This window comes from Phocoena sinus, chromosome 4, assembly GCF_008692025.1.
Source record: "Phocoena sinus isolate mPhoSin1 chromosome 4, mPhoSin1.pri, whole genome shotgun sequence".
NCBI classification, from domain to species: Eukaryota; Metazoa; Chordata; class Mammalia; order Artiodactyla; family Phocoenidae; genus Phocoena; species Phocoena sinus.
The window spans coordinates 22,338,531-22,361,666 of NC_045766.1; the positions used below are offsets into that span (position 1 = coordinate 22,338,531).

At 38.2% G+C, this 23,136-nt stretch overlaps 1 protein-coding gene across 1 annotated transcript in view; it reads left to right on the forward strand.

The window, feature by feature from the left end:
- Positions 1-19,539, forward strand: part of RASA2 (RAS p21 protein activator 2) — a 119,215-nt gene extending 99,676 nt beyond the window's left edge. The window contains 5 exon segments of the mRNA XM_032629677.1: positions 12,351-12,433; positions 13,088-13,296; positions 13,948-14,051; positions 14,764-14,953; positions 17,338-19,539. Coding sequence (XP_032485568.1) covers positions 12,351-12,433; positions 13,088-13,296; positions 13,948-14,051; positions 14,764-14,953; positions 17,338-17,479 — 728 coding nt within the window. The 3' untranslated portion in view covers positions 17,480-19,539.
- The last annotated feature ends 3,597 nt before the right edge of the window (positions 19,540-23,136 follow it).

Here is a 23,136-nt window from a genome sequence, read left to right on the forward strand (position 1 = left end):
AGTAAGCAATTAATCTTCAATATCACTAAATTAACATGTGGCAAATGAATATCGTAGGGCATTCAGTCAGCTATCAGTCATGATTACCTTGACAGTTTCTTATGGATCTGAGTGTGATTATGATTTTATATTGATACACTATAACGCGGTCATCTTCTACAAGTAAAAGTTCTCCTAGTTGTATGCTGGAATCAAATGAGTTATTGATGTTCCAGCCTTTTCCTATCTCATCCAGCCTCATCTTTTGCCTTCTCCATATGTCACTTTGCCAGACTAACTCTTGAAGCTCCTTTGAGTTGTGCTCTTTTACATTCATGCTTTTGTATTTGCTCTATCTAGAAATCCCTTTCTTTCCTTCTTTACCTGTGTAATCTGTTGTCCTTTAACCCTCAGAACAAGTGTCAGCTCTTTATGGAAGTCGTTTTCATAAAGCTTCTGGCCACCTCAGTTGAGTATTCTCTTACTATGTTTCTTTAGCACATTAGTGATAACTTATGTCACACTGTGTAGTCATTACTTTTATCTATCTCTTGCCCTGGTTTTTTAAGATCCTCAGTGGTAAGGACCATGTTTTTACTACCTTCGTTAAGGCATTTATTAATTTTTAATAAATGGTTTTCTTCAGAGGACACCATGTTTTCCAGATATGCTGTTATCTGAATACATTAAGAACCACTGCTCTGGGTTTCTAAAATTTCTGCCAAGCTTACTACTAATAGGTTATTTTTTTAAATAATAATTTATTAACAAATTCATCTCTGAAATTCCATTTGTGTTCTCCAAACTTGATCAGATATTGTCTACTTTTGGATGACCTGTTATACACAGATACGTACATACAGCCTACACAACTTCCATATGATATCAGTGTTCTAGCTCATATAACCTATGGACAATATAAAAGAAGTCTCCATGATGTTTTAAACATGCATCTCAATACATTTAGGTTGACTTGGTTTTTACCTGCTCATATTTTCATACACAGGGCTCTGCAGTATTTTTTTTCTTTAATAACTAAAGAACACCATTGATTTGTCTGTGCATTATATTCAACAGATATTTTATTGGGTGCCTGCTGTGTGCCAGATGTTGTTCCAAGCTCTGGAGAAAACAGTAGTGAACAAAACATACCAAAATCCTTACCCCCATGGATCTTATAGTTTAGTAGTGATTGACAGTAAACAAACAAACAAAAGAATTTTATACTATATGGGATGATTATAAATGAGATGGACAAAAGTAAAACAGGGAAGGGGAATAGAGAACTCAGGAGAGTTGCAATATTAAAAAGTCTAGTCAGGGAAGGCTTCACTGAGAAAGTGACATTTGAGCACAGACCTAAGGAGGGTGAGGGAGTGAGCTATGTGGATAAATTTGAGGTAGTAGTGACGCAGACATAGCTAACAGCAGCTGGTACAGAGGCCCTGAAACAGAAGTACACCTGGAGTATTCAAGAGACAAGAGAACGCTTTTGTGACTAGAAAAAAAAAATGAATAAGGGGGTAATCACAGGAACTGAGATCAAAAAGACCATGGAGGAGCTAGATATAGGGCTTGTGGATCATTGAAGGAGTTTGAATAACATGGCAGGGCACTGAAGAGTGTTAAGCAAAGGAATGATATCATTTGAATTATGTTTTGATAGGATTGATCTCCCTTGCCATGTGGAGTGCTGTGTGGAGATTAGACTGAAGGGGGCAAGGAGACCAAGTAAGAAGCTACTGCACTAATTCAGGGGAGACAAGATAATGACTTAGACCTGTTAGTAGCAACGGAGGTTGTAAAAATAGATCACATCTTGGATCTATTTTAAAGATAGTATTCACAAGATTTGCTATAGGGTCAGATATCAAGAGTAAGAGCAAGTCAAGGATAACTCCAGGGATTTGAGCTTACACAAGTAGACTGATGAAGTTGCCTTTTTAAAAATAGACATGGGAGTTCTGGTAATAGTAAAGAAGCTTGTACTAGACTAACTGTCTCATAGATAACAACTAAAAACTTTGGCCAGAATATATAAAACAACTCTCTGAAGAATTTGACCCTTGGAAGATGAGAACTATGCTGGGTGAGATTTATGTTTATTTGGCTTTCCCCCCTGAGAGCACTCCCAATCTGTGCAGTATGAGGTGGTAGAATTCAAACAGAAAGTCATAGTTTGCTTTTTTTTTTTTGGCCGCACCACATGGCATGTGGGATCCTAGTTCCCCAACCAGGGATCGAACCCATGCCCCCTGCAGTGGAAGCATGGAATCCTAACCACTGGACCACCAGAGAATTCCCAGAAAGTCACAGTTTTATTGCCTTGAAATGGCAAAGGACAGAGTTCAAGGCTGCCAGAGAAGGCAGAAATTGAGGAGATTAAAAGGAGGAGCCTTCCAATCTGCTTTGAACTCCCCTGAAATCCTTAGCTGACTCAAACTGCTCATGCTAGGGGGAACTTCAGAGAGGCTAGTGAAAAGCGGTAACCGAAAGATTAAAAAAGCTGAGAAGAGATCTCAGCTTCTTTCCTCCTCAGAGACAGAGTTTGGAATTTTAGAAGGTGGTGGTTCAGAAGTAAAGACTATGCCCTAGGATTAAGGAGATTTAAATAAACAAAGTATCACATAAACAAAGTATAAAGCAAGCCTCAGAGTGATCAGCTAATGATGTAACTTTTTGAGGGAAGATAACTGAATCCAGAGTCTCTACAATATATTATTCTTAGTGTCCAGTATACAGTGAAATATTAACAAGTTTGAGAAGAAACAGGAAAATACAACACTAGTCAAGAGAAAAAGCACGTAACAGACGCAGACCCCTATATGGTCTACATGTTGGAATTAGCAGATATGAACTTTAAAGCTGTTATAAATATTTCAAGGGTTTAATGGAAAAGATAGTCATCATGATTAAAAAGATGGGGAATTCCAGCAAAAGAAAAAAATAGAAACTATAAAAAGGAATCAAATGGAAATCGGAATTGAAAAGTACAACATCATAAATGAAAAGTGTATTGGACGGGCTTAACAATGGTTTGGAGATGTCAGAAGAAAGATTCAGTGGACTTGAAGACAGATCAATGAGAATTATCCACTCAACACAGAGAAAAAATATTGGGAAAAATGAACAGAACCTTCAACCTACCGAGTTGTGGGACAGTATCAGGCAGTCTAACATATGCATGATTGGTATCCTAGAAGCAGAATAGAGAAAGAGGCAGAAAAAAATACTAGAAAAAATAATGGCCTAAAATTTCCCAGATTTGGCGAAAAACATTTTATTACAGATCTAAGATCTGTGAACACCAAGCATAGTAAATACAAAGAAAACTACACTTAGACATATAATAATCAAACCAAAGATAAAGAGAAGAATCTCAAAAGCAGAGGAACAAAAGACAGATTACATACAGGAGAACAATACAAGTGACAGCTAACTTCTTATAAAAAGCAACCAAAGCCAAAAGACAGTGGAATGATGTCTTTCAAGTGCTGAAGGAAAAAAGCTCTCTACTTAGAACTCTAGTGAAAATTTCCTTCAAAAAGTGAAAATAATCCTTTAGATAAGTTGTTAAGTAGACTTGCACTATATGAAATGCTAAAGGAAATTCTTCAGGCTGAAGTGACGTAACACCAGATGGAAACTTAGATCTACAGGAAGGAATGAAGAGCACTGAAAATGGTAAATATGTACATAAATGTAATAATGTCTGTCTTAATTTTTTTTTTTTTTTTGCGTTACATGGGCCTCTCACTGTTGTGGCCTCTCCCGTCGCGGAGCACAGGCTCCAGACGCACAGGCTCAGCAGCCATGGCTCACGGGCCCAGCCGCTCCGCGGCACGTGGGATCTTCCCAGACTGGGGCACGAACCCGTGTCCCCTGCATCGGCAGGCAGACTCTCAACCCCTGTGCCACCAGGGAAGCCCCTGTCTTAATTTTTTAAAAACATCTGTTTAATGCAGAATTTATAACATTGAATTACAGCGTTTATAACAAATTTAGATGTAGAATATATGACAATAGTAGCACAAAGGAAGGGGATGGAGTAAATTATTGCAAGGGTCATTATTTTATGTGGAGTGACACAAGAATAATTTTAAGTAGATTGTAATGAGTTAAGGCTGTATAAATCTCTAGAAGAAAACTTTAAAGAAAAAAGTATAACCCATCTCTCCCCTGCACAAAAAATAAATTTGGCAGGAGGGGAAGAACAGAGGAGCAAAAATCGGATGGGACAAATAGAAAACAAATAGCAAAATGATAGGTTAAGCCCAACTATATAACACGTAATTAGAATAAATGTAACATCATATCTAAGATCTGGAGCAAAGGAAGGATTATGCACTTTAATCAGTTCTCTTCAGCATTGTATTGGAGGTTGTAAACAATGTAGTAAGACCCCTCCCCCCCAAAGAAGAAAAGGACATATGGAGTTACGTAAAAATTCCTAAGGAATCTTCACAACAACTGTTTGAACTGATAAGTGAATTTAGCAAGATCTTGGGATACATGATTTGTATATACAGATCAGTTGTATTTGTATAAACTGGCATCAAAATGTTAGAAGATGGGGCTTCCCTGGTGGCACAGTGGTTGAGAGTCCGCCTGCCGATGCAGGGGACACGGGTTCGTGCCCCGGTCCGGGAAGATCCCACATGCCGCGGAGCAGCTGGGCCCGTGAGCCATGGCCGCTGAACCTGCGCATCCGGAGCCTGTGCTCCGTAACGGGAGAGGCCGCAACAGTGAGAGGCCCGCGTACCGGGGAAAAAAAAAAAAAAAAAAAAAATGGGGCTCCCCTGGTAGCGCAGTGGTTGAGAGTCCGCCTGCCGATGCAGGTGACGCGGGTTCGTGCCCCGGTCCGAGAAGATCCCACATGCCGCGGAGCGGCTGGACCCGTGAGCTATGGCCACTGAGCCTGCGCGTCCGGAGCCTGTGCTCCGCAACGGGAGAGGCCACAACAGTGAGAGGCCCGCGTACCGGAAAAAAAAAAAAAAATGTTAGAAGATGAAATTTAAAAAATAATACCATTTATAGTAGCAGCCCCCCGTTCGAAAACACCCACCTGAAATACTTAGGATCATTTTTAAAAAAATAAGTATAAAACTTTAAAGAAAATTATAAAACATTGCTGAGATAAAATAAAGGAGATGCAAATAAATGGAGACATACATCATGTTTGTAGATTTTAAGGTTCAATATTTTTCAAGAAGTCACTTCTCAAATTCATCTTGATTTTAACACAATCCCACTCCAAATCCCAAGTTTTTTTGGGTAAAAATTGACAAGTTGATTCTGAAATTGATGTCAATGGGAAAACAAAGGACTTAACGTGGCTGAGCCAATGTTGAAAAGTAGAACAAAGTTGGAGGACTAAGACTTACTAAGACTACTAATTACTAAGTAATTCAAGTCTGAAATTTTGTCATAAGAGCTAGAGAGATCAGTGAACAGACAAGAGTCCAGAAAGACACACACACATATATATGGTCAATTCAGTTTTGATAAAAGTGTCAAGACAGTTCAATTGGGAAAGGAAAGTCTTTTCAACAGATGGTGCTGGAACAACTGGATAAACGAAGAGAAAATGAACTTCACCTTACCTCATACTACACACAAAATTTAATTCAAGATAAGAGGATCGTAGGCCTCAGTGAAAACATAAGAGAGTATCTTTGCAACTGTAGAGTATGCAGGGATTTCTTAGGATATCAAATGCACTAAACATCTTTTTAAGATACACTGAACTTCATTAAAGTAAGATTTTCCCACTCTTTATATCATCACTCCTTTTTCTTTCTTTTTTGTTATGATAATGGGCATAAAATGTGTTGCTTGGCAGTTGAAATTTTTCAAGAGGTTGTTGGGATTTGAGTTTCTTTAAACCATAAGCTAATGTTTTTCACCAAATTTGGGAAATTGTTTACTTCAAATATTTTTTTTCTGTCCATTTTCTCTCCTTCTTAGGACTCCAAATATACTTATTCAGGCATGCTTGATATTGTCTCACAGGTCTCTCTGAGACTTAGTTTATTTGTCTTCTTTCCCTTTTATCTTTGTTCTTTAGATTGGATAGTTTCTATTTACGTTCATTGATTTGTTTACCATCTCAAATCTTCTCTTCAGCTCATGTAGTGAATTTGTCATTCCATTTATTGTGCTTTTCAGCTGTAAAATTTCTGTTTGATTCTTTTTATAGTTTCACTTTTCCTGTTTAGAGTCCATATTTGTTCAGTCATTATTAGCATATTTTCCTTGAATTATTCGAACATATTTATAATAGTGGATTTGCTCACTAAGAGAATAAATTCAACGTCTAAGTCCACTCAGTCAGTTTCAGTTGGCTGCTTTCTTTCCCAAGTATGGGTCACACTTTTCCTGTTTCTTTCCACATCTCATTTTTTAGTTAAAAACTGGGCTTTGTAGGTAATACATTATAGTGTGTCTGAATTCTGTTTGTTCTTCTGAAGAACTCAGACTGCAACGTCTGTTCCGTGTGTGTGTGTCTGTCTGTCTCTCTTTATCTTTCTCTCTGTCAGTGTATAGCTGCTGTTGTCTTTGCTCAGATTTTTTTTTGGTCCCTAATCCTACCTCCCTCCCTAGGGCTCTCACCTGAGCTTGCTTAGTTTAGTGGTCAGCCAGCGATTTGAGCATAGTGCTCAAATACCTGAAGCCAGTAATTCTTCCACCCTTTATCACCTGAGCTGTTTGTGAATCGGAACACATTCAAAGGCACAGCAAATTCACATGTCTCCCCAGGCTTTCCACTTTTGCCAGACTCTCTGGGATGGCACATACATGCATCTTTAGCAGTTAGCCGAGGATGTGGCAGGTTTATTATCTCAGCCTTTCTATAGCTCTCTTGTTTCCAAAATCTCACCCTTAAACTGAATTTGTAACCTCCAGCCAGTAAAGTTGTGAGTTTTCACTGATCTGGGCAATTTGGAAACACCCTCAGGGAGGAAGACTGTAAACTGCACGGTTCTTATCCTATGCGGTAGCAGTTGTTCGTTGAGTAAACACGTCTCAGATTTTTACTTGCTTTTGGTTATTTTCCAGTGCTCTGAAGTGGTTGTTTTTAATAATTTGCCCAGTTTTATACTTACTTTCTAAGGAATGGAATTACTCAGCTTCCTTACACTACTATCAAAAGATAGATTCACAGTTATTTTATTTCATCTGTGTTCCTTGGGACCGATATATAGCTGGAATTCTGTTTTTCTTGGGGTGGTAATGGTTTTTTAATGGAGATATAATTCACATAACCATAAAATTCACCCATTTAAAGTGTACAATCCATTTTTAGTATATTCACAAAGTTGTGCAATCACCACTAGTTGCAGAACATTTTAATCCCTCCAAAAAAGAAAACCTATACCCATTAACAGTCACTGCTCACTCCTCCCTTCTCCCAGCCCCTGGCAAACACAAATCTGCTTTCTGTCTCTATGGATTTGCCTGTTCTGGACATTTCATGTAAATGGACTTAAACAATGTGTGTGTAACCTTGTAAGGCTGGGTTCTTTCACTTCGCCTAATGTTTTCAAAGTTCATCTATGATATGGCGTGAATCAGTACTTTATTCCTTTTATGGCTGAATAATATTTTGTTTGGATATATTCCAAATTTTATCAGTTCATCAGTTGATGTACATTTAGATTGTATCCATTTTTTTTTACTATTATAAGTGCTGCTGTGAACATTCACATACGTGTTTTTGTGTGGACATATGTCTTCAGTTCTCTTGCTTGTGTACTTAGGAGTGGAATCAGTGAGTCATATGGTAACTAACTTTATGTTTAACTTTTTGAGGAGGTAATGATGATTTGAACCTAAATTGGATTTTAGTTATTTAATAAGGAAATATAATACACTCACATTTATTGTGATTACTGTAATTGCTACTTTGTTTTATGTTTTTTGTTTATTAGGCTTTTCTGTTTATTGAGGGTTTTTCTCCTGCCTTTTTAATTGGAATAATCAGTCCCACTCATGTTCATTCTGTCCTACCTACTGAGAGAATTTGGGCATCCTATTTCTATCTTTAAATTGTTAACAGACAGGTTTAAACTTACATGTTTACCTTGTTGTCTGCAGTTAATCACAGTCTCTGTTCAAGCTGAGAAGGAACATGAGCATGCTTTCCATTTATTTTTCCCCAATAGCGTCTGCCTAATGAAGTCGTCTGAAATTTTAGTACTGGGTTCTCTTCTTTTTTTTTTTTTTTTAACATGTTTATTGGAGTATAATTGCTTTACAATGGTGTGTTAGCTTCTGCTGTATAACAAAGTGAATCAGTTATACGTATACATATATCCCCATATCTCCTCCCTTTTGCATCTCCCTCCCACCCTCCCTATCCCACCCCTCTAGGTAGTCACAAAGCACCAAGCTGATCTCCCTGTGCTGTGTGGCTGCTTCCCACTGTTTTTACGTTTGGTAGTGTATATATGTCCATGCCACTCTCTCACTTCATCCCAGCTTACCCTTCCCCCTTCCTGTGTCCTCAAGTCCATTCACTCTGTCTGTGTCTTTATTCCTATCCTGCCTCTAGGTTCTTCAGAACCTTTTTTTTTTTTAGATTCCGTATAGATGTGTTAGCATATGGTATTTGTTTTTCTGTTTCTGACTCACTGCACTGTAGGGTCCAACCACCTCTCTACAAATAACTCAATTTCGTTTCTTTTTCTTTATCCATTCATCTGTCTGTCGATGGACATTTAGGTTGCTTCCATGTCCTGGCTATTGTAAATAGAGCTGCAGTGAACATTGTGGTACGTGACTGTTTTTGAATTATGGTTTTCTCAGGGTATATGCCCAGTAGTGGGATTGCTGGGCCGTATGGTAGTTCTATTTTTAGTTTTTTAAGGAACCTCCATACTGTTCTCCATAGTGGTTGTATCAATTTACATTCCCACCAACAGTGCAAGAGGGTTCCCTTTTCTCCACACCCTCTCCAGCATTTATTGTTTGTAGATTTTTTGATGATGGCCATTCTGACCGGTGTGAGGTGACAACCCTCAGAATGGGAGAAAATATTTGCAAACGAAGCAACTGACAAAGGATTAATCTCCAGAATATACAAGCAGCTTATGCAGCTCAACATCAAAAAACAAACAACCCAATCCAAAAATGGGCAGAAGACCCAAATAGACATTTCTCCAGAGAAGATATACAGATTGCCAACAAACACATGAAAGGATGCTCAACATCACTAATCATTAGAGGTTCTCTTGTTTCTTTAACCTTTTTATGTTCTGATTTTTCTAACCATGCTTATCATTTTTTCTGATTTCTTTGCCCAGCACTATTTTTTATATAATGTACTTGTCTTTTTCCTGAATTCTTACTTATTTTGCAAGAGTATGTCCTCAAGGAATTATCTCAGATAGGCATTAGGGCTGATAAATTTTCTGAGTCCTTGCAATAAAAAAAAAAAGCCTGTTCTACCCTTACACTTGAATAAGTTAGATCGGATTTAAAATCATTTCCCACAGAACTTTTAAGATACTTCTCCATGGTTTGCTAGTTTCCTTTGTTGCTAGTGAGAATGTTGATGTCATTCTGATTCTTAGCCTTGATTCTTCTCCCTAGAAACTCTTAGGACTTTTCTTTAATCTTCAAGCTCTAATATTTTACTGCCCAGTGTCTAAGTATTACCTTTCTTCCGTCCTGCTCAGCACTTGATGGATCCTTTCAATCTGAAGATTTATACCTTTATCTCTGGGACATTTTCATTGGTGGTTTTACTCTGAACGCTCTTTCTAGTTTGTTTCTGGAATGCTTTTAGACAGATATCAGAACTTCTAAGTTCATCCATCATGGCTCTTAACATTTTTACTTCCTGTTTCTTTATCCTTTTGTACTTTAGAGAGTCCTCAGTAAAATCTTCCATTTTACTAATTCACCTTGCAATTCATTCCAATTAACATTATCGACTGAAATTAACTCTAATAACATCATATGTGCCTGGAGCAGTGCACTTTCTCTACATATGCTGTATTGTCCAGAAATGAACAAATACAGCAATTCTAGGATATGGGCATGCTTTTGTGTATTCAACAAATCTAAAGATAGAAACTTCCTGCAAAATTTTTAAATTCTCTGGAATCTCTGTGGTGCCCCATGTAGATTAGTACCGAAAGACATGTCTCCTTTCTCCCTCATTTATTATACCCCTGATTTCCTCAGATGTTATTCTCTTTGTTGTATGTGTGTCTCCTCCAGAGTGCTGATTTTCCTCATCTGTTTGGTGATTTTTTTTTTGGCGATTTGCTCATCTTTGTGTTACAGTCCATTCACCTGCTTGAGTGTTCAGTAGCTTACAGCCAGTGATTTCGAGGGAGGGCCAGGACGAGCTGCTGAGGGGCAAGGGTGCTCGTGCTTGTCTTCTGGCGTGGATGCTTTCAACAACCTGTGGCAGCCCTGCTTTACAGCCCAGTGCGCATCCTTACTGCTTTAGCCTGGGGCTGTGCCTCTGTTGACTGCTGCTTAGCACAAGGTGGCGGGGCGAGGGGTGCGGTGAGGACCTAATTGACCCAGCTGTTCCAGATGCAGCATACCAATCAGTGATATGACTGTCATCACACATGTCTGAGTGTGTTCCCCCTCGCCCCGCCAACTGTCTATGTCCATTGACTCTGGCTTGAAGCTTTTCTAAACCAGCCCTCCTTTTACAGATGTCTTTTCCTACGTGTGGTTTGGGCTGTGGCTTCTTCCAGTTTACTCCCTTCCCACCTCCCCACACCTCCTCATAAATTTGATCTTGTAGCTAGCTCCCAGGAGACTGCTGATAGTCTTTTCTTATTTTCCCATGTATATGTAATTTGTATTTGTTGAATTTAAATGTCATTTCCGCAGAAAAGTTTTCCCTACCTGCCCAATTTAAAGTAACTTCCCAACCACTTTCTATCATATCGCCTTGGATTGTTGTCATTATAGCATTCATCTCTACCTAATGTTTGTCTTTCGTCAGTCTTTCCAGACCTAAATGCAAACTTCATTAGGGGCCTTATGCGTTCTGTTTACTCCTGTATCCCAAGTGGTTACAGGACAGTGTCTGGTATATAGTAAACATTCAGTGTATGATAGTTGAATTAAGTGACTTTATCTTTTAAAAAAAATCGTATATCACATCTTCTTGAATTACACGAACTTTAGATTTTACATCAGGAACCAGGCTTAGCAAATACTCTGTTAACCTCTCTGTTCAAGAAAGAAAACCTTTATTAATCAAATTAGTGTCTTTGACCAAAAAGCTATACATTAATCCATGGAAAATATAAAGGTCTTAGCCTCCAGCACTTCAACCCACATGTCATTAAAGCAAAGTTTGGTGGAAGGGGAAGCAAAGCTTTGATTCTCTAAGAACAACATTACAAAATGACCAGAAAAAGTCATAATTATATTTGCTTATAGTTTCTTATAGTTTCTATGACTATATGAATGTAGTTTATTCTCAAGTAAATTGTAAGTTGAAATGCTTCGTATCCTCATGCCACCTTATTATGAAGCTCTTTTAGAAAACTCACATTTCCAAATTCTTTTTTAAAAAAATATTATTTTTGGCTGCGTTGGGTCTTAGTTGCAGCACACAGGATCTCCAGTTGTGGCATGCAGGCTCAGTAGTTGTGGCGCTCGAGTTTAGTTGCCCCGTGGCATGTGGGATCATAGTTCCCCGACCAGGGATTGAACCCACATCCCCTGCATTGGAAGGTGGATTCTTAACCACAGGACCACCAGGGAAGTCCCCAAATTCTTAAATTAGGTTAATGATTCACTCTACCAAATAAGATTTTACTTTTATTTCCTGTCTCTCTTAGAGTAAATTTGGTAGCTCTAGTCAGCTGACCAGCCATTATATGATAGTAATGAACAATTTTTCAATTTCAAATCATTGTTTTGAGGGTTAATTCCTTAATTAAATATTTGATTGGAAAAGCAGAAAAATCCACTTAGATACAGATTCACTGTTTATTTAATAACTCCATGAAAGAAAATTCCATGTCTCCACAAGTTTTGAGTAGACCTTTATTGCTAAGTATATTTTCAGTCCCCACATAATTAATGTTACAAATATAATAACATTTTTATTTTCTACATGGAGATCAGATCTATTCCCTCATTTTTCCTTGAAAATGTTTTAATTTTATTTTTAAAAAAATAAAGAGGGAGTCACATTATAGAAAACAATCAAAATTCATTTGTTCCATAAAACAAAGGATTCTTATATATGCACCATTTGGAAATCTGTAAGTTTGTTATACACCTACCATCAAGAGAATGATCTTAAATCTTATAGAGTTACCCTCTTACCTCTATCATTCTGATGGAAATTATTTTAATTTTATCCTACTTCTTTTACAATTTAGGCAAAGATGCAATTTACACGATTCCAGTGAAAAACATTCTTGCTGTGGAAAAACTGGAAGAGAGCTCTTTCAACAAGAAAAATGTAAGTTACATAATTTAAAGCTTTTTAAACTGCATATATTACTTAGCTGGAAATTTAAAAAGAGGTTTATTTTAGTATTTGTTATTAATCATTAATATCTTTTAATTGGTAGCTAGAAATCTGTCTTAAAATTGTCCATTATTGTTGATGCTTTATATAGTCTGCCTCCCCTGTTAAGTTAAAGGTACTTTTCTCAATATTTGCATATTCTCAAACTTCTCAGCTTGACATTCAAGTTTTTAAGAATATAGTCACAACCAGTCTGTGCAACCTTATCTTCTGCTACCCTTCAGTACATACCAATACACTCAAGTCATCCAAGATGATTTCCTTGTTTCTATTTTCCCACTGCTTTGTCTTTACTCATACTTTTTTCCTCCATCTGAAATTCTGTCCCTTTATTCCTGATTATATGGTAGTTCCTTCCTTTGGATTTGTGTGATTTCTAAAAATTATACTCTGTTGTACCGTTTAGTACCATGTGACTCAGTCCCAGGGACTAACTTGCTTGAAACATAATAGTTTATAAGATAGATGCCTGAGCAGCAGTTACCTAGCCAAGCAAACTAGATTTCTCTTATGTACCTTTTTGTGTTTTGTACTGTTTGGTTTTTAGACCCTGTCACTAACTTTTTGTCTTAATTGCCTATGAAGATGTTCCAAGTGATACACACAGAGAAACCACTCTATGTCCAGGCAAATAACTGTGTGGAAGCTAATGAATGGATAGATGTACTCTGCAGGGTGAGCCGATGCAATCAGAACAGGCTCAGCTCTTATCATCCCTCTGCATATCTAAACGGAAACTGGCTCTGCTGTCTGGAGACCAGTGAAAACGCTCTCGGCTGCAAGCCATGTACTGCGTAAGTTTCTTTTTGATTAAAGAAGCAATGTTTTAAATGTGTTACATTCATACAACGGAATATTATTCAGCCATAAAATGGATTGAAGTCCTGATACATGCACAGATGAACCTGGAAAAGATGCTGAGTGAAAGAAGCCAGACACAAAGGCCATATGATAACATTTACATAAAGTATCCAGAATAGGTAAATTTATAGAGACAGAAAGTAGATTAGTGGTTGTGAGGGGCCAGTGGGAGGGAGGAATGGGGAGTACTAATGAATACTGGTTTCTTCTGGGGGCGATGAAAATGTTCTCAAATAAATCATGGTTGCACAGGTCAAAATATAAAAAAGGGCAGTGTTTAAATAGATGTGCAAGCTTGAGCAAGATACCGAGGAAGAAGGGCTTAGCCCTGTAGACTTAAAGAGTAATGGGATGAAGCATAGGTAATGAAAGTGATTTCACTTTAAAATTCCCTTCCTTTTGATTAGTCACATAATGACCAAACCTCTCTTGGCCCCATTTTATTTAATTATCAAATTAGATTAGATTCCTAAGGTTCCTTCTGCAAAATTCTGTGGTTCTATTTTCAGTCTCAAACCATCAAAAGTCTTTAGCATGTTAACAGTGATATTTTTCCAATGTCTTTGATTTCATTTTTACCATAGAGGTGTCCCAGCAGACATCCAGATAGATATTGATGAAGACAGAGAAACAGAAAGAATTTATTCCCTTTTTACCCTCAGTTTACTTAAGCTGCAGAAAATGGAAGGTAACTATACAATTAAAATACTTTTATATAACCATGATCCTTCATTACCAATGCCTGAAGTGTTGCTTTGGCATTTTCTTAAAGTCAAAGATACCTCATAGATTTACCAAAATGTTACTTATATGAAAGTTGGCAAACTCCCAAAGGGAGCCTTTTTCATAGATATTCATCAAGTAAAAATACTGTTTTTGAAAATATGTGATTATCATAATAAAATATATGCATTTCCAGGGGAGATCTTCCCAGCTTGAGCCCCTTGAAAAGTTCTTTTTTTTTTTTAATAAATTATTGTATTTATTTTTATTTTTGGCTGCATTGTGTCTTTGTTGCTGTGCGCAGGCTTTCTCTAGTTGTGGCGAGCGGGGGCTACTCTTGGTTGTGGTGTGCAGGCTTCTCATTGCAGTGGCTTCCCTTGTTGCGGAGCACGGGCTCTAGGCGCACGGGCTTCAATAGTTGTGGCTCGCGGGCTCAGTAGTTGTGGCTCGCAGGCTCTAGAGCACAGGCTCAGTAGTTGTGGCACACGGGCTTAGTTGCTCCGCGGCATGTGGGATCTTACCGGACCAGGGCTCGAACCCATGTCCCCTGCATTGGCAGGCGGATTCTTAACCACTGCGCAACCAAGGAAGCCCGAAAAGTTCTTATTTATGCTATCAATACAAATTACATTTAATGAATTTAGTTGTCTGATCAGAGATTTTATTGCTTCTTGTAGAGGCTTGTGGAACTATAGCAGTCTATCAAGGACCACAGAAAGAGCCTGATGACTATTCTAACTTTGTAATCGAGGATTCTGTAACAACCTTTAAGACAATTCAACAAATAAAAAGCGTCGTAGAGAAGCTAGATGAACCTCATGAAAAGTATAGGAAGAAAAGATCAAGTAGTGCAAAATATGGGAGCAAGTAAGTATTTTTAAAGATACTTTCAACATTTTCCAACACAGTTTGAGATTGCCTCTGCTACCCTGTACTCACACCTGAAGTGCAGGCCTCCTGCTTACCTTCGTCTTTCAGAACCGGCTCAGAACCTTTCTCTTGTGCAAGAATCTCCCTGGCCACTCATACAGGGATCTTTGTCTTTTTCAGTTCTGGTATCATTTCATTATATTGGTGCAGTACTTTGTCATCACTTTTTAATGTTATATTTCAGTGTAATCTTTGAACTGAATACTTAGTAGTTTTCTGTTTTTGTTTTGTTTTGCTGATCCTCTTCCTTCTTTATCTCTTACAGTACCTTTATACACACTAAGTACTAGAAAAAAAGAATCAGCTTCGTAGTGCTGGAAGTAGCTTGTAGTTGATGCTTTGGATCCAGCTCAGATGCAGATGGACACTGGTGGAAACAGCAGCAAGAGTTAATATTTATTAAGGAGCTTACTCCTTACCACTGGGCACTGTACCTAGTACTTTACATTGCATCCGTTAGATAGTTTTTAGCAGCAAGTAACAGAAAATCCCAATTGAAGTGGCTTAAATCATAGGAAATTTTTTAACCTTACAAATTAAGTCCCGATTTGCACAGTTGGTTAGCTCAGCAGTGTCATCAAGGACAATCCAGCCGCTCAGCCATCTTCAACAAGATGATTTCTGTTCTCAAACTTGTCCCCTCATGGTCACAGCTGGGCTGCAATCGTTCAGAGCCCCACATTTTTAATAATAGCAGCCAGGGGCAGACAAAGCTATTTCCTCCTCAAGAGGAAGGAAACCTTGTCCAAAGTTACCCCTAGCTTCCCCTGAAACACAGGGCTGCCCAGTACTAGCGCTAGAGTCAGGTTTCGGTTTGCGCAGAGGTAGATAGGGAGAGATGGTTCTTGGACCAGCAACTAAGTGTTTGCCACAATGCACACTCTCTCATTGAGCCTCACATCAGCCCAACAGGGTTGTATTCCCATTTCACAGCTAGAGAAACCGAGGCTCGGGGAAGTTAAGTGTCTTGCACAAGGTCATACAGCTGATTAAGGAGGGGCTTTGAATCTTGGCCCCACCATTTTTACTTTTTTTACCTATGTGGATTGATAATTATATATGTTTTATAAACAATAAAAATCAGTTTGACAGGTATAAATATTTATGTTCTCCCTAGATAGAAGGCTCAGTACATTAGGAAGATTAGTGTAAGCATCCTAATACTGTCTTTTCTACGTTAGTATACTTTGTTCTCTCCCAACGGTAGTAATCCAGTTTTCTTGGAGCCCCGGAAGGTTTCCATATGAGGTCCTAGTCAATGCTTGACCACCCTTCTTAAATAGTGTTCTCCCCCTGTAGCCACACACACTCCTGTACCCACACCCCCTTGCCCAGCTGTATTTTCCTCTGTTAAAAAATTCCAGTCTTTCTTGTACTAAATATTTTATTTGTTCATCTTATTTCCTCTATTTTTCTCTAGGGAAAATCCAATTATTGGGAAAACATTTTAGAGTTTGACCAATTGACTCAGAAGAACTGGAAAATATTATTTTTGTTGGAGTTTTTCAATTCATCACATATTTTGTTCATAGTATTTAAGAATGAACATTGGCTTTACTGTCACCTGCATTCACCTTGTATTTAATATTTAATAATTGAAATTAACTGTTTGGGAATCCTGGTATTGATGTGTTCCTAGAGAATTTAAAACCCAAGATTCCCTTCATATCTTACGTGTCGAAAGCCATGTTTCTGCAACTTCTTTTTAATAGAAAGAATCTTCCTAAAGAAGCTTTGTAACAAAAGGAGAACTCCTCCATAGCAAGAAACCATTTCTTCTTCTAACACTCTGTGTTCTGTGGACTTTTCACTACCATTAGTGCCTGCTCTATACTGCCAACGTTGTGTTTTACTGGAATATTTCAATCCATGACTATTCAGAGCTTTCCATTTAGTTCATCTAGACCCTCCCTCTTCAAAAAAAAAAAAAAAAAAAGATCTCCTTTGGTCCATTGGTCATTACAGATTACTTTTGGAACAGCGACAGAAATGTTAGAAAACTGCCAGAGTATCCTTGAAAGCTGGTAGATCTTTTGTCTATTTAGAGAGGATGCAAACAGAACTCAGATAGGAGAAATCAGGGAACATGTACTGTTGTCTGCATCTTGTTTACATTTGGGATGAGTGACGGCAGATGAAATAAAATGAGACCACTAAATTTTTTTCATTGTTTAAACATCAGGTACTCATTTTCTTGATTTGAGAGTTCAGGTTAATGTGACTTCTAAGGACTTCACTTTTGAAAAAGAAGAGAAAGTAAACAATGGGAAAAGGTGGTGGTAAACTCACTCGACTTCACTCATTACTTCATTTATTATAAGGGCCACCACCATAGGACGCCCTCGTCCCAGCGTGAGGCTGAGATCTAACTCAAGAACAGTCACTCGGCGCACTTTACTCATCTGGGCCACCCCAGATTATACTTCAGATACTCCGCGGTATCTAATCTTTATGATCAGTTGAATGATCAGTGTTTAAGTCTAGAAATAGTGCTTTCCTGAAAATGTTTATATTTCACTGCTGTTTTCTTATTGCCTGCTAGCCAAATGGAATTTGGGCAAGCAACTGTTTGAATCCTATTTTTCCCTAATTTACTTTTATCCTAAAAATCATAACTGTAAATAAGCAATCGAAGCAAGTTGCCACCTTGAAGGTAAGCGGTATGCACTTTGCTTCATCAGTATTAAAAACCATGGTACTCTTATTTTGTCTTTTTAAATTCAAAACATTTTCTAAATGTGGTACTTTGAACCTTGGAGTATTTTACATGTTTCTGTTTAAAACTGTGACTACTTATTAATGTAAATCTAGCTAGTAGTGCTTTCTTTGTTTCCCTGAGCATAAGCTATATTTCAAGATACACTTTGCCAATTATGTTATTGGTAATTGTTTTTAAATTGTAATGTTACTAGGTAATTATTTTTAAAGACCATTCACACACAGTCATCAAAGTTGTTCCATAAATGATTGTAATGGAGCAATGTCTCTAATGTACAAGTCTCTAAAGGACTTGTAAAAATCGGTTGGTTTTATTTAAGAATCAGTCCTAGTCTGCATTATGGTAGGTCATTGCTGGCCCATTTTAAAGACAGGTTTGAAAAGTCTTTTAAATTTTATGAGCTTGTAGATTCCATAAACTACATTGATTCATCATTGTGAAAGAATTTTACCATTTAATAAATTTCTCACTTTTGAATTTCATTCAGATTGAAATTTCATTTTAAGGGTCTCTGAATGTCTGCCTGGAAAGGCCATGTGAGCATTGCCAGGTACCACTCATTACTCTCTAGTGGCTTCTTTAGTTATATTCTTCTAATATTTCTAATGTCAAGCCCTCCGTTATGACGGTTTTTAAAGATCACAGCATTCTCAAAGGGACCAAGGCTGTGTGAGTACGTGACTCAGAATTTGAAGAGTTCAGTTACTAGTTATTTTCTTCACATGACACTTTTTAAACAGCCAGTTTGACTGGAATTAACCACCTTGGCATAGCCTAAAAACAAGTAATATGACATGAAATTTTCTTTGAAAGTCTTCTGAAATGAGAGACCATGTCAGTGGGACCCCAAAATAACCAAGGTACTTACTTGCTTCCAAGGGCCTCCTCATTCCTCTGCTGTTACTTATGAGTACTTTGATTTTTACTACCTGATCTGCTTTCTCTGCCTTTTCTAAACTTGAAAAAAATACATGGCAGCTCACTTTACCCTAAAACCCCGAAAACCCCAAGAAGGAAAGAAAAGGATGATATGGAGAAACTCTTGCCATAAATGCCAATTCTGGTTCTTAGTTTATCCATTTCTATCATTTAAAATTATGCTGGTATGTTGCTTGTTTTGTTGTTGTTATCGTTTGTTTTGTTCTCTATTTAGCTTTGTTTTTTTTAATATTCATTTAATATAATGGGAAATAGCAACATTTTTTTTACTCCCAGGAATGTAATTTATCAAATTGAACTATTTTCTTTGCCAAAGAAAAATAATGTTTATCACAGGTAGTGGTTAAGTGTCAAAACAAGGCTTTCCTTATTGTACAAAAAAAGATGACGAATGATGTGGCTTTTGTTTTTGTTTCTGAAGCCTAATTTCATTCATTTATCAGAAAGGCTCATTCATGCCAGATTTTTTTGTTTTTTTTGTTTTTTTAAGTAAAAGCACCTTTAATTTGTTCTAATGGTACATCCTGTAAAGACAAAATGCTACAAAGCCTTTTAGGTGTCCTTACAGTATGTGAAAAATACAGGACTCATTCTAGAGTTAAATTGCCAGTCTTGATATTATCTGCTTCCATTTTTATTAACTTTTGGAAATTAATGTTGCTAGTAAATATTGGTTTTTTACAGTGTCCAGTTTGAAAATATAAGTTATCAAAACTTAATGTAGTGAATTTGTGTAACCATGTTGTATTGTTGAGAATGTATTTTTATTTAAATTTTATTTTCTTATCAAAAGTATTATAAAACTTAAGAACTTTTGTAGCTGTCGCTTGGAAATAACTCAAATAAATTACAAGAAGCCTGTCCACTCTTTGTGTGACCTTACTTTCTCACTGATGTAAGAATTTCTTCTCATTTAAAATTATTGTACCTCACCTATTAGGAAGGGAATAGCAGAAGTGAGGAGTCCTCAGTAACTAACAAAGAACAAACCATCTGGAAAGGGTGCAGTAGTCGTCTGCATTTATCTAGACTGATTTTTTGATGGACTGACGTCCTTATTTGTTCATTCAGCAGAATTGTTTTGAAGACCTACGGTGTGCAGGTGCTGTGAAGGATCCCATCATTCCCGAGAGCCATGCACATCTGTTGTGTGGGAATATAGTCCCCTCTTTTCTGAGTAAATAATAGTTTAGAGCTGACTTGCACCCCCAACGAGAGAAGCCAGAATCTTCCCCATTAGTGCCTCAGCAGCCTCTTAGTATCCTCAAATAAACCTCCATAAAACCTAGTCCCTGCAACTCCAGAGGAACTGAAGGTTAACAAAGAGGAAGGAATAGGGTTCTGAATCTCTAAGCATCTTGTTTTTACTGAAATACCAGAATCCCACTCATACTAGCCCATGTATTAGAACAGACCTTAGAAAAATCAGTAAGGACATAGTCGAACTCAACAACATCAATCAACTGGATACAATGCACATCTATAGACTAGTTCCTTCAAAAGAAAAAAAAGAATAGACCTTAGAATAGAAACATCAAAGGGTTCTGTGTGGGTTCTATTCTATGACATAAACCAGTTCTTTAAAGAGAGAGGGGGCAATACTTCTGTTGGGTTTCTCTTTAAGTTTCATGACTCCAAAACAAGAGACACCTAAGGCCAAGCAGAGTCCCTTTATGTTCCATTCGCTGGTGTAGGTTTCTCGACTGCCCCAAGTCTCAATGACCAGTGTGGCCCTTCAGAGAATACCTGTCTTGGATAGACATGACGTACTTCAAACATAAACTGATCCATGTCCAGAGACCTTGGGTCATCATTCCTCACATGTATCCTCACCTGAGGTTTAGTCTTTTGTGGCCGGAAGTCTCATTCATTGGCTTGTCGTTTTGCCATGTGACTTCTCAGTTTGGTGAACCATTTGCCGTCATATTTTAAGCTTATATCTAGATTTTATATTAACAGCAGAGAAGGTAACCTGTTGAAAGTCCTATTAAGATTCATTCAGTTTTCTGCCTTGTATTTTAAATCCTTTTTATTTCATACTATCAAAGCCTTTGCTTTCTTTGCATTTATCTACTTTTTGACATGGTCTTAGATAACACGAAGTTTTTGCTCATCAAGGAAAATTCTCTCTGGAGTGAACAATATTGTTTTCCAAATTTAACATATTTCTCAACTCCACCCAGAACTGAGAAGGCCACACTGCACTGTTACAGAAGCACCCATTATTTTAGTCAGACTCAATGCAGTGTGGGGTAAGTGACCCCTCAAGAGGCCTATCAGAGTCTCCCTGAGGAGATGGAGGGCTCAGGTGTAGTTTGAGAAGGCATGAGTCAGTATAATTTTTATACTTGAAAATGCAAAAAAACACCTCTTTTTGTAATTCATAGAACAGAAAAGTCAACAAAATATTGACTGGTACAAATAGCATAGGTGAGACCATGATTCTCACCTGAAGGCCCTTTGCAATATGGAGGCTGAGATGTTTGTGTTCATGTGGGACATTTGTTTTTAAAGTTTGGGAAACACTGGAATATGGGCTAAATTCCAAATCCTGATCCCGAGTCTCTTAAACTGTACATCAGAAGTAGTTGTCAAGAGTAAAACTACAACCAAAATCACTGCCTGCTTGGAGTTTGTATTCTGGGACGAGACGGAAGATTAAACAAACAGGTAAAATGTCAGATGGTGATAAGTATTATGGAGCAAAGTAAAGCGGGGAAGGGAGGCCGGGAGGGCTGGGATACGATTTAAAATTAGGTGGTCAGGCAAGCCCTCACAAGGTAGGTGACATCTGAACAAAGGTCTGAAGAAGGCGAGGAAAGGGAGTCTTAAGGATGTGAGGGGAAAGGTCCTCCCAGGCAGAAGAAAGAAAACGTGTGGTGTGCTCAAAACAGCAAAGGAGATTAGTGTGGCCAGAGCGAGGTGATTGAGAGGAACTGGGATGCCTGGGATGAGAGACCATTTTGAGCAGTGGAGTAACATGGTGGACTTGGCTTCCTTGGAGTGCTCTGGCTGCTGTGTTGAGAAAAGTCTCGCAGGCATAGGTGGCAGCAGGGGATTGGGTAGACTAGCATCCTATTCGTGTGAGATTCGTATGGAACCACAGAGGACCCCCGAACAGCCAAGGGGATCCTGACAAAGGAGACCAGCAGCTGGAGTAAACAAAAGAGGCACATGGGCCAGAGGAATAGAATAGAGAGCCCAGGGATAAACCCACAAATACGTGGTCAGTTAATCTATGACAAAGCTGCCATCCAAAGGACATGCAGTAGCCAAAGGACATGTTCCCCAATAAATTGCTTGGAAAATGGAACATCACAAGCAGAAGGACACTGGACATCGTCTCCTTCGCACACAAAGCTAACTGAAATACACAGTTCTTCACATCAGGCCCTTCCTTTGCTGGGTCCTCTGGTGACAGACCCCCAGCAGTCAGCCATGCACAAAAGATTCTCAATTTTTCATCACTTTTCTTCCCATGGCAGCACCTTACAGCAGGTCCTAAAGAAACAGAGATCCACTCAACGTGGATGCAGACTTGCATTGTCCTGAAACCAAATCCCTGGTACGTCCTAAGGAGACCTAGCTCCTGTCAGCTGTGCACAGAGCCAGGTCTGTGGGCAGATCAGGCAGGCCCTGCACTGGTAAGAGAGACGGGCTTGTCGCCCTCTGCTGGCAAACTAGGAAATGCAGGCCGCACCCACTCAGTTTAGTGGAGGCTGAGTTCACTGCTGGCAGTCCTGCCGAATCCACTAATGTTTGGGAATAAAGATAGATGGAGGCAATGTCCCATGAATTCTCAAAAAGAGTTATAAAACAGTTAGAAACCATATGCAATGAAATGAATGTAGATACAAACTTTACACCTTACACCCCAAATCACTCAAAATTGTCCACAGACACATTTAGAAATAAAACTATAAAAATTATAGACTAAAACATATAAGAAAATTGACATGGCCATGGATTTGGTCACGTAGATCATGAGCTTCGAGTTTTATCACAACACGTAAAGCCCACACACAAAAGGGTAAGAATACTCATAATACGTGTTCTATAAAATTAAAAATTTCTACTCAGCAAAATGCCTTATTCAGAAAGCCAAAAGACAAGCAACAAACAGGGAGAAAAATATTTGCAAAATACATATCTGATAAAGAACTTGTACCCACATTATACAAAAATCGATAAACAGCTGCATTAAAAATGGGTAACGATCTGAACAAACACCTGGCCAAAGAAGATTACAAAGTGGACAAAAATGTGATCCACGTCGTATACCATTAGGGAATTACACATGAAGACTATAAGACAGCACTACACACATATTAGAACTGCTAACCTCCTCCCAAAAGGACAACACCAATTACTGGAGGATGGGGCAAAACAGCAACTCTCCTTCATTGCTGATGGCACACAAATATGGCCGCTTGAGATATAGTTTGGCAGTATTTTCCAAAGC